Raw genomic sequence first — 14,604 nt, 5'->3', positions numbered from 1 at the left:
TTGTCCCTCGGTCCATCCTTCTCTCTGTTCTTCCCTCCCTCCCCCGGTTTTTCCCTCCCTTTCTCCCGCTCTGCCTCTTTCTCTCCCTTCCAGGGTCCCTCCGTCCATCCATCCTTTCCTAGCTCCATCCTTCTGTCCCACTCTGTCTCCGTTCCTGTCCTCATCTCTGCCTGCCTTCTCTCTTGCCTGGAAATGGCAGCACCCCGGTTCGCGCGGGATCTCGGGTCTTTATTTAGTTGCAAGGCGCTCCATGGTGCTGGCGAGGAGGCTGGCGGGACACGGGTTGACAAGTGATAGTGAGCGAAGGGGCAGAGGAGTCGAGCCGCGGAAAGAACTCGCCTGGCTTCTGTCCGGGCCCAGTGTTTCGCGGACTGAGGTCTCTGCCAACCCGACTGAAGAACGCGGGGGAAAAAGGGATGAGAGCTCCTCCTGGGCTGGTTAGAAAACCTAGGCTGCTGCCCGCAAACCCGCGCATGCGCAGTAGACAGTCCACCTCCCGGTACCTGGAAGGACCCTGGGATCCCCGGGATGCTCAGGAAAGAATGACAGCTGTGTGGAGTCTCCCGCCGGACCTGGAACTCAGGGAGCCTAGACAGGTCAGCTGGAAGGGAAGACACGCCTCTCCATACCGAGCCAGAGGTTCACCGCGAAAGAGAGGCCGCCGCTCTGCCCCCGCCCCGCCCCAACCCCGCGTCCTAAAGCTCCTCCAGCAGAGCCTGGTGTTCTTCCTGGCTGAGGAGTGGTTCCAGCAGAGCGGGCTCTTCCACGTCCTTCAGCTCCCCCAGTGACACCGGACCTAGGAAAGGTTGTGCCTTTTGCTGAAACTCTGGGGTCTACAGGAGCTCATCTAACAGGCAGTGGGTGAGTGCAGAGCAGCGCCCAGGCTCCTGGAGCGGTTGGGAGGCGCCTGCATGGCTGGCATCTGTGCTTGACGCGGAGGCCTCCGGGGCCGCGAGCTTCGGAGGTGGAGGTGCCCCGTCTTCGGGTTCCCACGCCGCCCTGGCGACCTGGGGCTGCAGCCCCACCGCGGACTCCGGTGGGACACGGGTGGCGCAAGCACACCTTGCCCCTGTGACTCAGCTTGAGGGGGCCCAGGCTGTCCCACCGAGCACGCGCCCAGCAGGCCGTCGCGCTGCGGGTCCTGGTCCTCCCGGCATTTGTGGGGGTGCGGAGGCCTCCGAGGAGCCTGAGGGTGGGAGAGCCCCACTTCCGGAGGAGCCAGGGCAGGGAACACAAAGCCCCACGTGCCCGGGCAGGTTAGGAGATCCCTTCTGTCTGGCGGCCTGGCTGGGCTGGAGCAGGGGGACGGCCCTTGCTCCCTGGCTCACGAAAGCCCCCTGTGGGAGAGCCCCAGGCGCGCAGGGCACGTGGGGTGCGGGAAGCGCCGTTCCCCACGCCCCGGCGTGGGCGAAGGCGACCCACGAGGGAGCAGGGTGACACCCACCGGGGGCCGCGTTGCACAGGCCGCCTGCGTGCGCGGGCGCCCTGCCACCCTGTACCGGGTGCCTGCCCCTTCGATTCTGAAACCAGGTCTGAATCCTGGACTCCGGGAGGCCCGTCTCTCTGGCCAGTTCTTCCCTGGCGGCGATGCCTGGAAAGCGATCCTTCTCAAAGGCGCGGAGGAGCAGGGCGGTCTGCGATCCGGTGACGGCGGTCCGCTTTCGCCTGCCTTCTTGCGGGCCGCGTCTCCCGGGCCAGGGCCGAGATTCCCGCCGGTGCTGCCTCAGCTGGCGTGACCTCTCATTCTGAAACCAAATCTGGACCCTGGGCTCCGGAACGCCGATGGCCTGGGCCAGCCCTTCTCTGGTGGCGATGCCCGGGTACGGGTTCCGCTCAAAGCAGGCTCGCAGGGCCTCGCTTTGGCTCGGGGTCCAGACGAGTCTCCTTCGCCGTCCTCGTCCTCGGGCTTCCGCGGGGAGGGTGCCGTCCGAAGGTGTCGGGAGAGCCATCGCGGGGAGCCCCGGCCGGAATTTCACGGACGGACACGGGCAGAGAGAGGCCCGCGGGCTCCCGGGCACCTCAGCCGGCCTGTGCACTGGGCGCAGGGGCAGCCAGGAGACCCTTAGAAAGACCTACCACCTCCACCCCGTTATGAACATGCATGAGCTCGGGGCCCAAGGTCCCGGGGTAGCCCGCCCTCCGAAGCCGAAAACCACAGGGACCAGGGCCTTGTGGGGTGGGTGGGTGTAGGGCCAGATTGGAGGGGAAAAAAGGGCCTCGGGGGCTGGCTCTCTGAGGTTCTTCAGTAATTCTATGGAAACTGGAAGCCGCTGTCTTGACTCCCAGTTTTCAGGCAGAAACCACCCTGAAGGGTGGAGTGTGGAACTGAACTTCCATGACAGTTTTGAGTTTTCCAGGCCCTCTCCGTGAAGGCGGCAATGCCTGTGGATGTCGCCGTTGCCGTGATAGTCTCACACACGCAGGGGTGTGGATCTCATTCATTTTCATGTAGAAAACGAGAGCGAAACTACAGAGAAAAGAAACGTCCCGTGCATCACGGCCTGACCACGGATTCCTGTTTCCTGCAACAAGGGAAGTCTCCACTGTGGCCTGTTTGGAAACTGGAAAGGAGAGCGAAGACAGGATGCTGCTTTTCCACGCTTCGCTGGAGGTTTCTGGGTCCCCACAGAGCTCGGGAAACAAACAGTCAATGAGGTCACGCTTTGGGGGGCCAGAGACACCTGAGCAACAGGCCCCCTTGCAGAAGGCAAAGGGGTGGGCCTGAGTGTGACTCCTGTGTGGACGGGACTATCCCCCTCGCGGTCTGTTGCAGGCTCAAGGTGGGGATATGTCATCTGTGACCCATGTGGATGAAAAACGGACAATCACCTCTCTGGGCAATTCGCTCATTCCTCGGGAGGCGGAATTCGTCCGAATCGCTCCGGGATGAAGTGACCCAGGCGGGCGATCCGGAGGGCCCGTGAGCGCCCCGCAGGCAGACGCGGCTGTGGGCCAATCACTTAGTCTGCACCGGGCACACAACATTTTCCGGGAGCGCGAGGTCCTGCTGGTCCTGGAGGCAGAAGACCGCTTTTCTCTCTGCCTTGCTCTCTCTGTCTCTTGCTCCCTTTCTCTCTCTGTCCTTCCCTTCCTCCCTCCCCCCTCTCTACCTCCCTTCCTCCCCCCTCCCCACTTTCTCCTTTCCAATGTCCCTCTGTCCATCTGTCCTTTTCTCGCTCCATTCCTCCTTTTCTCTCTGTTTCTGTTCCCTCCCCATCTCTATTTTTCAACATTATATGATCCCATTGTGTGTATCTGTGTGTTAACATTTTTAGCAATGAAGTTCATTTTCATTGAGATATCTATATTGTTATTTAGACGTGTTATTTATGTATGTGCATTTGTTTAATAGACATAAATTTATTTCAGAGTTATTCTACAGCATAGTGTAAGCATAACTCATAAGCCGTGTGAACCCAAAAATTGTGTGACTCGCGTTACTGTGATTCTTTTCTATTGCAGTGCTCGAGAATAAAATCTCTATATCTCCAATTTATATCTGAGTATTACCATTGACTTGGCCCCGTTTCCTATAGTGACAGAACACTATTCCCGGACTATGACAAGAGCTGCGGACTGTGGCGAGGTCAGGGTTAGGATGATGCAGAAGTGAAGATAAGACATTCTCTTTTTCACATCTTTATTAAATACAAATTCCATATGAAAGAAATTTAAAATTCCAAGTAACATTAATGTTTATTTCATTATTACATAAAGTGAAAATTATAAAGCAACCAAACAAGTCATTAATACACTTAGATAATGAAAGATTGTATGATCTCAGTACAAAATACAAGTAGAATATACATCAAATATAACAAATACACTGTGTTGTAGTCATATCCTGCAATACAGTACAATCAATTGAAATGTATAAAATACAATAAAATATAAATTCAGGATGTTTAAAATGAAATAAAACATGAGACAGGTCAATAAATAAGTACAATCATTTACCATTTAATATATCTTGACTTAAATTTTATGTAGAAATATTAAAAGTAAACAGCTTGCATAGTAATTTTACTATAATTATATCAAACTGTAAAACTGTATAGACATTTTCCCACAGGGAGTGCTACTAATGGTTTGTGGATAGTAGTACTCCATGGGTTCAGGCTGGAAGAGTGAGAGCCTACAACATTTTCTGGATTAAAAGAGAAGCAATTTCTTGGTAAAGCGGCTCATGCCTGTAACCCCAGCACGTTGGGAGGCGGAGGCTGGCAGATCACTTGAGTCCGAGGCCAACCTGGCCAACGTGACAAAACTCTACTAACAATACAAGAAAAAAAATTAGCCAGGCATGGCGGTACATGCCTGTAGTCCCAGCTACTTGGGAGGCTGAGGCATGAGAATTGTTTGAACCCAGGAAGCAGAGGTTGCAGTGGGCTAAGATTGTGCCACTGGACGCCAGCCTGAGTGACATAGCAAGACTGTCTCAAAAAAAAAAGAGCATATAATTTTATATTTACTTTTCTACAATCTAAAATATGCAAATTCACAATTACAATCTAATATTTTTCTGATTATATAGAAATGCACGACTGTCATCAGACATCCAAAAGGCATCAAATGTCTAACATGAAATATCAAATTTGTCTGTAGCCTTAGCGGTCTGCAAAATGCAGGGCTCAGCATTCTGAGTATACCGCTCAAGTTTCTTTCCTATGACTTCTTCAGGTTCTGTCATTTATTAACACAGTGTGTCTAAAATTGTCACTGCTGGTCATCTGGAAGAATCTGAGAAGAAGCAGGTCCTTGTTCTCATTCCTAGAGCTGCATCTCTGCTGAATAGGGTCAGGGTGCTCCCAGCTTAGCCTTATCTGATCCACTGACAGGCTCAGTTATCTCCTGCCCAGGGAAGGGATGGGTTTCTCTCTCCAAGGCTGTATCCCCAGGGCCAGGCAGTGTGGCTGGGACAAGCCAGCTCTCAGCAGGGAAGACATAAGCTGCCTGGGTGGCCATGGAATACAAGGTCTGCACCTGGGCACACAGAGGCCCCCGGAGCTGAGTGAGCAGTATCCACTGCTCACAGGTCAGTGGAGAATGGATCTGCTGTGCCCACACCTGGGCTAGGTCTTGAGAAACAGCCTCTGACATAGCTCGCACAGAGGTCACCAAGCTTTTTCGAAGTGACGGTGTTTGGACTCCTAGGGCCCGAGACCTATGCCGCTCGCTGCGCCCAGTGCGAACCCTGGAACGTCCCCTATGGTGGGCATCACAGGTCTCCTGGATTTCACTGTTGTGCACAGCGGTGGAGGATCTTGATTTTTTATTCAACGTCAAGCTGCACTCCTCTTCTGGACAGTTCCCTGCAAAGAAAGCATGTGAGAGACTCACCAGAGCAGTCCCCACAGACCCTCATTTCCAGAACCCCCTGTGCACCCAGGTGAACCCCACTTGTCTCTCCCACTCCTTCCTATCTCAGCACTGGAATGAAGTGAGGCTGAACGGCTTGTGAGTCCCCAAATATTCTCAGAGTGCTAAGATCTCAAAAATTTACTTGTCAATAAGTAACTCTCTTTCCGCTCCAGCCTCATATAAAAGTTTCCTAATTATTTGCTTTTTGGGGCAAACCAAAAACAAAAAAACCACCACCAACAACAACAACAACAAACACCAAGATTCTACCTGCTCTGTCTTGGCAGCTGTCCTTGGAACTGATTTTTCTTTTCCTGCAGTTTTCCCGGTATGAGCTGGACTCTGGTTCTGTGAACACAATGAAAGTTTGAGAAAGTGCCTCCAACTGAACACCCTGAAATTCCTAGTCCATCCTGGACACACAGGAGCTGAGGTTACCAGCAAACTCCAGCTCTCTTCTGTTCTCCAGTGTCCAGGATCTGTATGGCCCTGGCTGCCAAGGAGCTCCCAGTTTCCTTGCCAGGGGAGCCCGTGTTGCTACCCTGTCCCTTCTCACCTTGAAAGAGCCAAATCTTACCTGATCCAGCAGTGCTGTTCCCGGCCTTGAGCTTGGTTTCCTCAGAATTCTCCTTGTTTGGATTGGGCTCTGATCCTGCTGCAAAAGAAAGTTTAGATGAGTCACCTCTCCCTACGAAGAGTCCCATAGTCTATCTCTGATGCATTTTTGCAGATCAGTCTTTCATGTGAAGCTCTTCTGCCAGAGTCACGAGTGAACACATTTCTCAAAGTCCCCTGAGAGCACTAAGCCATTTCCCATCCCCAAATCTCAAAATAAAACCCTACTAAAGACATATAGCTCAGTATCCCTGATTCCAACCCTCCTTCCAGCCTTCATAGGAGCAGCCCAAGGCCTTACCTTGCCTTTGTATGTGCTTCTCACTGGAATGGGAGAAGGCGGTCTTGCCTTTTCCTTTGAATGGTTTCTTCTCATCTGAGCCCTTTTCTGTAAAGGAGATCTGTTGGAAAGGGGGCTGGTCAGTGGAGCACTGGATGGAGGAGCAGTGGAGATCGGGGTCTTCATTTCCCTTTCCCATGTTGAAGCTCAAGTCAAAGGTGCGCTCTCTCACACGTCCAAAGGCAGAGTGTGGGTTATTCTGCTAGACCTGCCTTTTATACCTCCCTCGGCTGGGCGTGGCTTACTCTTATTGGCTGAGCAGTTTTCTCATTCCTGCCGCTTCTTAGAGCCTCAATCAGAAGTTTCTTGCTGTAGTTCTACTGGGGACCTAGACACAGTTAAGGGGAGACATTTTCAGGTCCTCTTATAGTTTCAAGAAAACAAAGAACTGGGAGCACAGGGATCGGAAGATCGGGGAATCTTTTCTTCCAATTTCTGTCCCAGTTCCTACCTGGAAGTACTTATGATCCTGTTCACCTTTCAAGATGCACAATTAAACATGCCTATATTGGCATATGTTATATATTTTGCACAGAAAGAGAATTTATTATACATAGTGTTAACATTGTGTGCATAGATATTATAATTTCTTAAATGCTTGGAAACAACAAATGTCAAATTATGGTTGATTGTATTAGATCCACACATATATGATGAAACAAAAATGCAGAGAAAAAATAAATACCAAATGAAATGGCCCTTCCTACCTTAAAAATGGGGAAGATAATTAGATCAAATGCAATAAAATTGAATTGATTAGGTTGAGCCAGTGCTAACCTAATCAGCCCCTGATTCCTGAGGTAGCAAAATATCTAGGTGGAAAAACTTTCCTCCTTTCTCATCCTTCCTCAGTCATCCTGGGAGCGCCATTGTGTTCTGTGGAATTTATTCAGCCTCCCTAGTAAAAGTGGACTTGGTCTCAAACAGGTAACCCAACTGATCACAAGAAAAACAGCCTAGATTCTGAACATTCAGCTACTGTCTTCACACCGCGGACACCACCTGAATCCCGTCAAAGCCCACATTATTTCTCAACATCCACCATATTCCAGGGCAGACTCTCAAAATTGCCTCAGTGAGACGGGACAAGGTGTGGTGGAGCTCCAGGTTCAGAATAGCTGCCTCATCCCTTCCTACTGAGGCGGAGTCTGTCCCTGCCGGTCAGAGCCCTCCAACTAGCCTAGTCTATGTCCAAGCAAGTGTCCCCTAAAAAGACCTTCTTGTCTCCCCCTCTGCTGAGGAAAGCAGCAGGAATAAGACCTTCTATGTTAGGAAGTACTCAGCCTCCAGTCCTAAATGACTTGATTGACTGATGAACTGATTCCCTAAGGGACAAGGTGTGGTGGAGCTCCAGGTTCAGAATAGCTGCCTCATCCCTTCCTACTGCGGTGGAGTCTCTCTGCTGGTCAGAGCCCTCCAACTAGCCTAGTCTATATCCAAGCAAGTGTCCCCTAAAAGGACCTTCTTGTCTCCCCCTCTGCTGAGGAAAGCAGCAGGAATAAGACCTTCTATGTTAGGGAGTACTCAGCCTCCAGTCCTAAATGACTTGATTGACTGATGAACTGATTCCTTAAGGGGGAGAAAGACAGGGGGAAGAGGCTGTGTTGAGTGAGTCTGTGTTTTCCCAGCTATGCTGCCTGTGCAAACAGTGGAACGAGAAAAGAATTAGTGGTAGACAGACACTGCCTAGGGAAATTATCTGAATGTAAATGGAACTTATCATAATATGATATCATTATATATTATAATATTATATCAAAATTTATTTGACATCTAAATAAATTTTGATATATTATGATATAATATATAAAATTTGGTCAGGTAATTTTATAAGAAAATTGAGTTAAATTTTATAACAATATTAACATGTAAACTCAATAGAAAGCTAGGAAAATTGTCTGCTCTTGTGTAAATGACTGCTTTTTGGATAACTCTGTAAAAGGGGTGAAGAGGGGTCTGCTACTTACTTGATAGAAAGTACTTGATAAGACATCGACTTCCACATCTTTGCTGTTTTTAACCATTGCCCTTTCAAGATATGAGAATATTTTACTCTAAGAAAGTATTTTCATAGATATCATAATAGAAATTTTGTTCATTTTAGTTAATAAATTATTATAACATTTAGTGATTATTAATAATATATGTCATTGTTAAAATATACTCCTACAGACAACATATTACACATGTGTTTTGATGTGTCCTTTAATCTGAGGTAAATTTTTTAAATTTTTATTTATTAAATTCTATATATTTTAGATAAAAGAGACCTTGTAACTGCCATATGATGTACTTTCTTAGAAAGACAAATTCTCAGGCAAAACTCAAGCCTGGCTGGGTGCGGTGGCTCATGCCTGTAATCCCAGCACTTTGTGATGCCAAGGCGGGTGGATCACCTTAGGTCAGGAGTTCAAGGCTAGCCTAGCCAACATAAGGAAACCCCATCTGTACTAAAAATACCAAAAAAAAAAAAAAAATAACTGAATGTGGTGGCTCACGCCTGTAATCCCAGCTACCTGGGAGGCAGGAGGATTGCTTGAACCCCGGAGGCAGAGGTTTTAGTGAGCCGAGATCACGCCACTGCACTCCAGCTGGGCGACAGAGCAAAACTCCTTCTCAAAAAAAGAAAAAACTCAGGCTTATTTTTATCCAAATCTAGATTTTAAATAACATTTCTAGGTGTCCCCTTTCAATAAAAATCCAAACCAAGGCAAACAAAAAATTTCTAGGTAATTCCCATGAATATTAATGACTGTTAAATTGGGTACTTTTATTTTTAAGAAAGGGATTTTTTATATGGATGTGTTGATGTGTCAAACACGTACAGTTAAAATTGTACCTTTTTTTGACAGAGCCTCACTCTGTCCCTCTGGATGGAGTGCAGTGATGCAATCACAGCTCACTGCAGCCTTGACCTCCCAGACTCCAGTGATCCTCCCAAGTCAGCCTCCCAAATAGCTGTGACTACAAGCGTGCACCACTATGCCCAACTTTTAAAAAATTGTTGTAGAGATGAGGTCTCACTATCTTGCCCCAGTGAGGTCTTGTTGTGTTGCCTAGGCTGGTCTCAAACTCCTGAGATCTGGCTTCCAAAGTGATGAGGTTACGAATGTGAGCCACTGTGCCCAGCCAAGATTAGACCTTTCAATGAGTGCACATCTTACCAAAAAAAAAAAAAAAGAAACTTATTAAAAGATAAAGTCTGAGTTAAAAATGGATTCACATTAATGATTTTTAATTTGGTACTTCTATTCTTAAAAGAGGGATTGTTTATATGGGTGTGTTTATGTGTAAAAAGCTAGTTAAGGTCGAACCTTTATTTATTTATTTTTTTTGAGACAGAGTCTCACTCTGTCACCCAGGCTAATATGCAGTGGCACAGTCACAACTTACTGTAGCCTCAAACTCGTAGAATCAAGGGATCCTGCTATGTCAACATCCCAAGTAGCTGGAACTACAGGCATGCACCACTGCCCCTGATTAATTAAAAAAAAATTAATAAAGATGTGGTCTCACTATGCAGCCCAGGCTGCTCTCAAACTCCTGACCTCAAATGATCCTCCTGCCTTGTCATTCCAAAGTGATGGGATTACACAGGCTTAAGCCATTGTGCTCAGCCAAGATTTTACCTTCAATGAGCACACTTTTTATACCACAAAAAATAATAATAAATAACAAAGTCTATGTGAGAAATGAGTTGAAGTATAGATAATACAAAATTGACATGTTATTAGTTGTTGTTGAGCCTGGGTAACAGGCCTATTGTACTGTTTCTTTTATTTTGTGTATGTTTTAAATTTTCTGTAATAAAACATGTATAATAATACAAAGTTGATCTACAGTGTTAGCTCTTAAGATCTTAGTGACTTTGGGGGAGCAAAAAGAGCGAAAGTGGTTGCCAGGACATCAGTGAAGCTGGTTCTATTTCCAGGTTACACACATGTGTTCACTTTGTAATAATTCATTGAACTTTACATGATTTCTTTGTATACGTCTTTCTGCATGAATGTCATACATATATAAAAATTTAAATATTACCTATTTGCACAAAATTTTAACTTTATATCTCAGAATAATAGCACTGTTTTGTATTGTTTTAAAGTGGGACATGTTTGCTCAGGGCATCATCAGATGGATATTAACATTCCAAGGTATTTACTTATGTCCTAACACTTTGGTGACCTTCTAGGTCTTCCCATGTTTACATCAATTTAGTAAGTAAGATAGTTTTAAGTTTTTAGAGTATAGGCCAAGCATGGTGGCTCATGCCTACAGTCTCAGCTCTTTGGGAGGCCAAGGCAGGAGGATCATTCGAGTCCAGTATTTTGAGTTTTTTTAGGATGCAATTATTGTTCAGCAAAGACTTCTCCCCAGAGTGAGGTTCAGCAATGCAAGGGCACCTAGTGCATACTATGCATTTGGTATGAGTAGAACTGGATTGAATCAGGAATAAAATATGTAGCAGAGGTCAGTTCAGCAAGGACAAGTAGGTAATGCAGGTAAGATCAGAAGAGCACAACCCAGCAGCAAATCTTTCCATTTATTTCAGGAACCCATTTGCCACTAGTTCACCGGAAGAGGCTGATTTAAACCATTCATTTCAGGAAACCATTTGCCACTAGTTGACCCGAAGAGGCTGATTTAAATCAGCAGTTTGGGGGCTTGGTTGTACCCCATAGTCACCCAGAGAGCTTTAAACAGCACTGTGGCTCAGGTCCCACCGCAGGGATTCTGAATTCATTTATCTATTGCCTTTTGAGTTTAGGTAATTTTAAAAGCCTCCCTGGTGATTCCCGTGTGCACCCAGGGGGAACAACCCCTGGTTCAGGGTGAGAAATGTATTTGCTGCGCATGCATTCCATGTGTGCAGCGGTGATTTACCCCATGGCCACTCCTGAGTTTGAGGTCTTAGAAAATACACTTGTCCTGTTAAAAATCAAAAAACAACTTCAAGACACACTCAGCTGTTTGACTAAAATGCAGCAGGAGAAAATATCTTCTCAACAGGTGTATCTGGATGGCACTTGCTTTCAGAGTAAAAGATGGCTTCAAGCACAATATAGCTCTTTTTTCCTACAGACTTTCAAGGCCTTTTACTGTCATATCCTTATGAATCACAGGAATAAAAAAATAATAGTTATATACCTGTCAAATATTGTATTAGGAAAAGAATTAAAGGCATGTCTTCCATTCTCAGGTATCCTGATTAAAATCAGTTAAGACCCATCTGCCCGGTGTGGTGGCTCACACCTGTAATCCCAGCACTTTGAAAGGCAGAGGCTGGAGGATCACTTGAGCTCAGGAGCTCAAGACCAGCCTGCTCAACGTAACAAAACCTCATCTCTGCCAAAAATACAAATATTATCTGGTTGTGGTAGTGTGCACATGTAGTCCCAGCTACTTGGGAGGCTGAGGTGGGAGAATTGCTGGAGCACAGAATGTCAAAGCTGCAGTGAGCCACTGCACCCCAGCCAGAATGACAGGGAAAGAGATCCTGTCTCAGAAAAAATAAATAATTAAAGAGACCCATTCTTTCAGACACCCTCATTCTTCTACATAAAACACGAGGCTTTTGACTGAAATGTTTTAAGATGAACTGAAGATTCTCCCATAATCAGGAGCAGCAGATGGGGGTTGCTCCCTTCCTGTTCTTTGAGTTGAAGCAAGGCAGAGGTCTGGAGACTGAAACTGGTAAATACTCAAACTGGTAAATATATCAATTGCTTTCTTTTCATATGATGTATTAAGCTATTTTGCATTGCTATTTAAAAAACCTGAGACTGGGTAATTTATAAGAAAAGAGTTTGGCTCATGGTTCTGCAGGCTGTACAGGAAGCATAGCACCAGGGTCTGCTTCTGGGAAGGCCTGGGGAAGCTTACAATCATGGTGAAAGAGAAGCAGGCATCTCACATGGTAGAAGCAGAAACAAGAAAGATGGGGGAGGGATGGGCCACACTTCTAAACAACCAGATCTTGAGAGTACTCACTATCACAAGGACAGCACAGAGCCATGAGGGACTCACCTGGTGGTTCAACCACCTCCTCCCCAGGCCCCACCTGCGACATTGAGGACTAAAATTCAATATGAGATTTGGAGGGGACATCTAAACTATAGCACATGACCATCAGAAAAACAGATGAAGAATTCATGGTTTCTACTGTCCAGAAACTTTTTATCTAGAGCAAACGGATTAATGGCTGAATTCAGCATCCCGTAGTCGGAAGGGAGAAGGGAGCTGCACAGGGGGCCTTGGCTGCATTTGCTCCATTTCCCTTATGCTGTTCCTTGAGTTCCGATGTCACCACCTGAAGGGCTATTCATGGACAGAAGAATTATTGTTACTGTTGTGATTATTTCTATTTCTTTTATCTTGGTAAAAATAAGTTTTTAGCTTCTCATATAATTGTCCTAAAAAACCCTAAGAGTTTTGCTTAAGTTTCTTGTTATCATGTGTTATAAAAGTTGACAGGGAAGTGACTAAAACAGATTAAAATTACACAAGCTCTAAGAGTCAAGTCTCTGTTGGGCAGGCTTAGGAAAGACAGAACTGGAAATACTCCACCAGCATGAACATCAGAAACATGGGGTCCACTTTCTGTTCCAGCCCTGCCCAGATCCACCCTTTTCTAAGACCTCATCCAGGTCTGGCCTCACCCTAGAATCTTCTCTCACAGAACTGATTAAAGGAGACCAGAGATTCGGGCGGGGGCTCCTGCTGCCTCTCCTGAGCTGGTGCCCACAATTTCCTAAAATGGAAAAACAGATAAGTGGAAGCAAATAATTCTATATTTGGGGGTTATAATTTCTTTTTCATTGAAGCCAGTGCTTCTAGAGACACCCCACCTAGCAACTTGTTTTCCATTCCTGCAAATTCAGTAGCTGCTCCACAAGGCACAAGAAGGTAAATATAAATATAAAACATCTCTCTGAACAGTTCACCCTTTTTTCTCTATCCCTTTCATCTGTCGATATAGCTTTTATTCTGCACATTTTATTTTCCAGGTAAATAATTTTTAAAATGGAAGAAAAAATAGAAACGCTAGGCCCTTCATTTAAATCCTGAAAATTACAGAAAACTTAGCACCCAACTCCCAGGGTACTATGAGGATTAACTCACATCATGTAATGTTTCCTGAACAGTGCTCTGTAACAGACTTCTGAACACATAGTATGTGCTCAATAAACATTGTATTAACTCATGTGTACATGTTTTCCAAATGCAGACTTATTCAAACATTGATGCCTTCTCTAGGCTTTCTAAACTGTAAAGAGCCAGCAGAAAATGACATGTTTGAAAATGGTGATTGGTGGCTTCCACTTTGGGCCAAAAGTATTTGTGTTGTGGTAACAGTGTTGGGTGTCAGGAGGTCTGTGCTGTGCTTACTTCCTCTAGCTGAGTGCTACTATATTGGATGTAGTGGAAGAAACATCAGCATTAAGAGGAGACTTTTTAAAGAAGCCAATTCATGAACCCCTTCCAAACCCGCAGTATCACATCACTAAGAGAGAGCCTGGAATCAGAAATAATTCATATGCACATTGAAACTTGAGAGGCAGCTGGGTGCGGTGACTCATGCCTGTAATCCCAACACTTTGAGAGGCCGAAGTGGGCAGATCACCTGAGGTCAGGAGTTCAAGACCAGCCTGGGCAACATGGCCAAACCATGTCTCTACTAAAACATACAAAAATTAGCCAGGTGTGGTGGCTGGTGCCTGTAATCCTAGCTACTCGGGTGGCTGAGACTGCAGAATCACTCGAACCTGGGAGGTGGAAGTTGCAGTGGGCCAAGATGGCGCCACTGCACTCCTGCCTGGACAATGAGTGAAAACTCTGTTGAAAGAAAGAAAGAAGAAAGAAAGAAAGAAAGAAAGAAAGAAGGAAAGAAGGAAAGAAGGAAAGAAGGAAAGAAAGGAAGAAAGGAAGAAAGGAAGAAAGGAAGAAAGGAAGAAAGAAAGAAAGAAAGAAAAAGACTTCAGAGGCAATGCTTAGCTAAGTGGCTCTCAGCCCATGCTTCCAGCCGTAATCACATGGCCAGTTTAAAGAAATACCATCACCTGTGCCCTCCCCAGAGACTCTGTCTATTGATCTTGGTGGAAGCATCTAAGTGGTTGTAATTAGAAAGTCAAATTGTCCCTCTTTGATGATTATATAATATGATATATACAAAATTCTAAAGACTGCCATAAAAACTCTTAGGTTTAATAAATAAATTTAATAATGTTTCAGGATGCAAAAATCAGTGTACAAAAATTGGTAGCATTTTTATACACTAATGATGATCAAGC

General features: G+C 46.0%; 1 protein-coding gene and 1 pseudogene across 2 annotated transcripts; both read right to left on the bottom strand.

Moving 5' to 3' along the window:
- Nucleotides 1-695: 695 nt before the first annotated feature.
- On the bottom strand, nt 696-1,949 carry LOC100453939 (double homeobox protein 4C-like; annotated as a pseudogene).
- A 2,848-nt stretch (nt 1,950-4,797) lies between these two features.
- LOC129053636 (protein FRG2-like-2) lies at nt 4,798-6,455 on the bottom strand. Of its 2 annotated transcripts, none has more exons than XM_063713490.1 (4): nt 6,278-6,455; nt 5,939-6,016; nt 5,632-5,709; nt 4,798-5,312 (listed from the first exon to the last, which is right to left on the bottom strand). In XM_063713490.1, the coding sequence occupies exons 1-4, from the start codon at nt 6,453-6,455 to the stop codon at nt 4,798-4,800; spliced, it is 849 nt and encodes a 282-aa protein (XP_063569560.1). The 2 variants fall into 2 exon arrangements, with proteins under 2 accessions (XP_063569560.1, XP_063569561.1); XM_063713491.1 differs by having other exon boundaries at nt 5,939-6,013.
- Nucleotides 6,456-14,604: the final 8,149 nt, after the last annotated feature.

The sequence above is a fragment of the Pongo abelii genome, chromosome 12, assembly GCF_028885655.2.
Source record: "Pongo abelii isolate AG06213 chromosome 12, NHGRI_mPonAbe1-v2.0_pri, whole genome shotgun sequence".
NCBI classification, from domain to species: Eukaryota; Metazoa; Chordata; class Mammalia; order Primates; family Hominidae; genus Pongo; species Pongo abelii.
This window is presented reverse-complemented; position numbering and strand designations above follow the sequence as displayed.